A 2,386-nucleotide genomic window follows, 5' to 3' on the forward strand; every position below is an offset into this window, starting at 1 on the left:
CAATTGTAATAATTTGTCAAATTATGGTTACATATTATAAATAAAGTATAAAACAAATTGTAAAAGTAATAATTGAATAAATAATTTGTATCATCTGATCTCAGGACATTTGTTTAATTTTTATTTAATAATTTGTCAAAATATCAATAATAATTTGTACATTTATAATTATATACTGTATATACAGTATATATATATATATATATATACTATGCTGTATATATAATTCAATTTTAGAAGATCTGACCTCAGTGAGATTATTTATAATTACATTTTTTTATTTAATTCAGTGTAATGTAAGTAAGTTCTGACCTCTCTGGGAGACTCCTGTCCTCTTGTACTTGTGTGGCCCCGCCCCTCTCTTCCGATTGGCTGGCTACTAATGCACACCTCTCATCTGCTGGCTGCGGACTCACCTGAGCCTCCTTTCCCTTCACATTTGTGAGAGCATAAAGATCAGATGCCACATCCGGGCCTTCGTGTCGCGGCGGCGCTGAAAACGCAGAGCTGATGTCCATCACAGAGTACGGGACAGAGGACACGGAGGGGTGCGTTTGCTCCGGCGGATGGTAGCAGCTGTAGCTGGGAGCCGGGATTGTGTAGTAGTACCTGAAATACTCCGCCATCGGAAACATCGGGAGCAGCGTCTGAGGGAACAGTCCGTGGATGTAAGGCAGGACGGGCTCGTAGATGTAGGGCTGATGCTGAGGATAAAGCGGATGGAAAGCTGCGGGAACGGCGTGGGAAAGATGACACGGAAAATCCTCCATTGTTTCCTGCAGACGCGCCGTGTTTTGGAGGTTCAGCGCGCCGGGTGTGACCGACCCGGGGCCGCGAGGATGGAGCACTTCTGGTTTACACACAGTTGGTGTGGTTTCCTCACAGACATCCGGCGATGTTGGTTCAGATGGCCGTGTTTCAGGGCTCGAGGTCCAGCGGTCGTGTGTGTCCTCCACTGTGCCGGCGCTGGAGCTGATGGAGGTGGAGACGTGGCACAGGTTGTGCTTCATGTGGTTGAACAGGTGTGATTTCTGGTTGCAGGTGAAGGGACACTGGAAGCACTGGTATCTGAAGGGCTTGCCGGGAGGACGAGGCACGTAGTGAGGCTTCTTCGGTTTGCGTTCTTTCGCAGGGATGTTCATCACGACGGAGAAAGCACAGAACTGGCTGCTGGAGTCGTGATAGATGATCCTACGATGATCTTGTTTGCAGAGAAGGATGGTGGTTTTTACAGTAACACATGAATTATCCTATAACGAGAAAAATTAGACATTTATACCTTTAATAGACACCCAGGTTGAGATGATTTATTTTATTTACAGTTATTGTATTGCTATTTTTATGTATGTTTGTATTATTTGTTGTAGGTTTGCATTTTGTGGTTCCTTGGGGCAATGAAAACCACAAACAATGTTTATTTTATGGACCCGTAAAATAAGTCTCTTTCAAAGGTTTAGGATGTGCATTAATGATAAAAGTACATTTTTCATCATCCTGCTTAGAAATCTTTTATTTATACAGAAAATTAATGTTTTTGCTGTGTGAACATCTCTTTTAATCATAATGTGAGGGAAATAGTCAAAAATAGTCAAACGTTTGGGGTGAGTACGATTTTTAAATGTTTCTGAAATAAGTCACTAAGTCTGCGTTTATTTGATCAAAAATAAAGTAAAAATCAGTAAAATTGTGAAATATTATTACAATTAAAAATAAGTGTTTTCTTTGTGCATATGTTTTAAACTGTAATTTATTTCTGTGATCAAAGCTGTATTTTCAGCATCATTACTCCAGTCTTCAGTGTCACATGATCTTCAGAAATCATTCTAATATGCTGATTTGCTGCTCAAGAAACATTTCTGATTATTATCAATGTTGAAAACAGTTGTGCTGCTTAATATTTTTGTGGAAACGGTGATAAACTTTATTTTTTTTAGGATTCACAGATGAATAGAAAGTTCAAAAGAACAGCATTTATTTGAAATAGAAATCTTTTGAAACATTATAAATGTCTTTGCTGTCACTTTTGATCAATTTAATGCGTCCCTGATGAATAAAAGTATCAAATGACCACAAACTTTCATATATCAGCAAAAACATTTTATATACACAAATCAACATTTTATCCGGATATGATCCAGATGTGCTCTACAGATCTGAAAACATCCCTGACCTGCTTTTCCTTCAGCGGATCGTTTGAATAATAGCTGTCTTGTCTTTAATGTTGAGTCTGTGTTTGAATGAAGGCTTTCAGCAGTCGTGAAACTGCTGGAAATCACCCTGCTGTTCTTTTGCCTCCAGAAGCTCAGCAGCGGCCGCCTGTCTGTCTGTCTGTCTGTCTGTCTGACTGTCTGTCTGTCTCTCTGTCTGTCTGTCTGTCTGTCTGTCT

The 2,386-nt window shown here is 39.9% G+C and overlaps 1 protein-coding gene across 2 annotated transcripts in view; it reads right to left on the reverse strand.

The window, feature by feature from the left end:
* The window catches only part of LOC107745642 (uncharacterized), a 5,347-nt gene that overhangs the window by 1,507 nt on the left and 1,454 nt on the right, over positions 1–2,386 (reverse strand). For both annotated transcript variants that reach the window (XM_016559563.1, XM_016559565.1), the window contains one exon: positions 313–1,250. In XM_016559563.1, coding sequence (XP_016415049.1) covers positions 313–1,142 — 830 coding nt within the window. In that variant the 5' untranslated portion in view covers positions 1,143–1,250. The remainder of the gene's footprint in view (positions 1–312; positions 1,251–2,386) is intronic.

This window comes from Sinocyclocheilus rhinocerous, unplaced genomic scaffold (genome assembly GCF_001515625.1).
Source record: "Sinocyclocheilus rhinocerous isolate Xijiao unplaced genomic scaffold, SAMN03320098_v1.1 scaffold197, whole genome shotgun sequence".
Lineage (NCBI taxonomy): Eukaryota > Metazoa > Chordata > Actinopteri > Cypriniformes > Cyprinidae > Sinocyclocheilus > Sinocyclocheilus rhinocerous.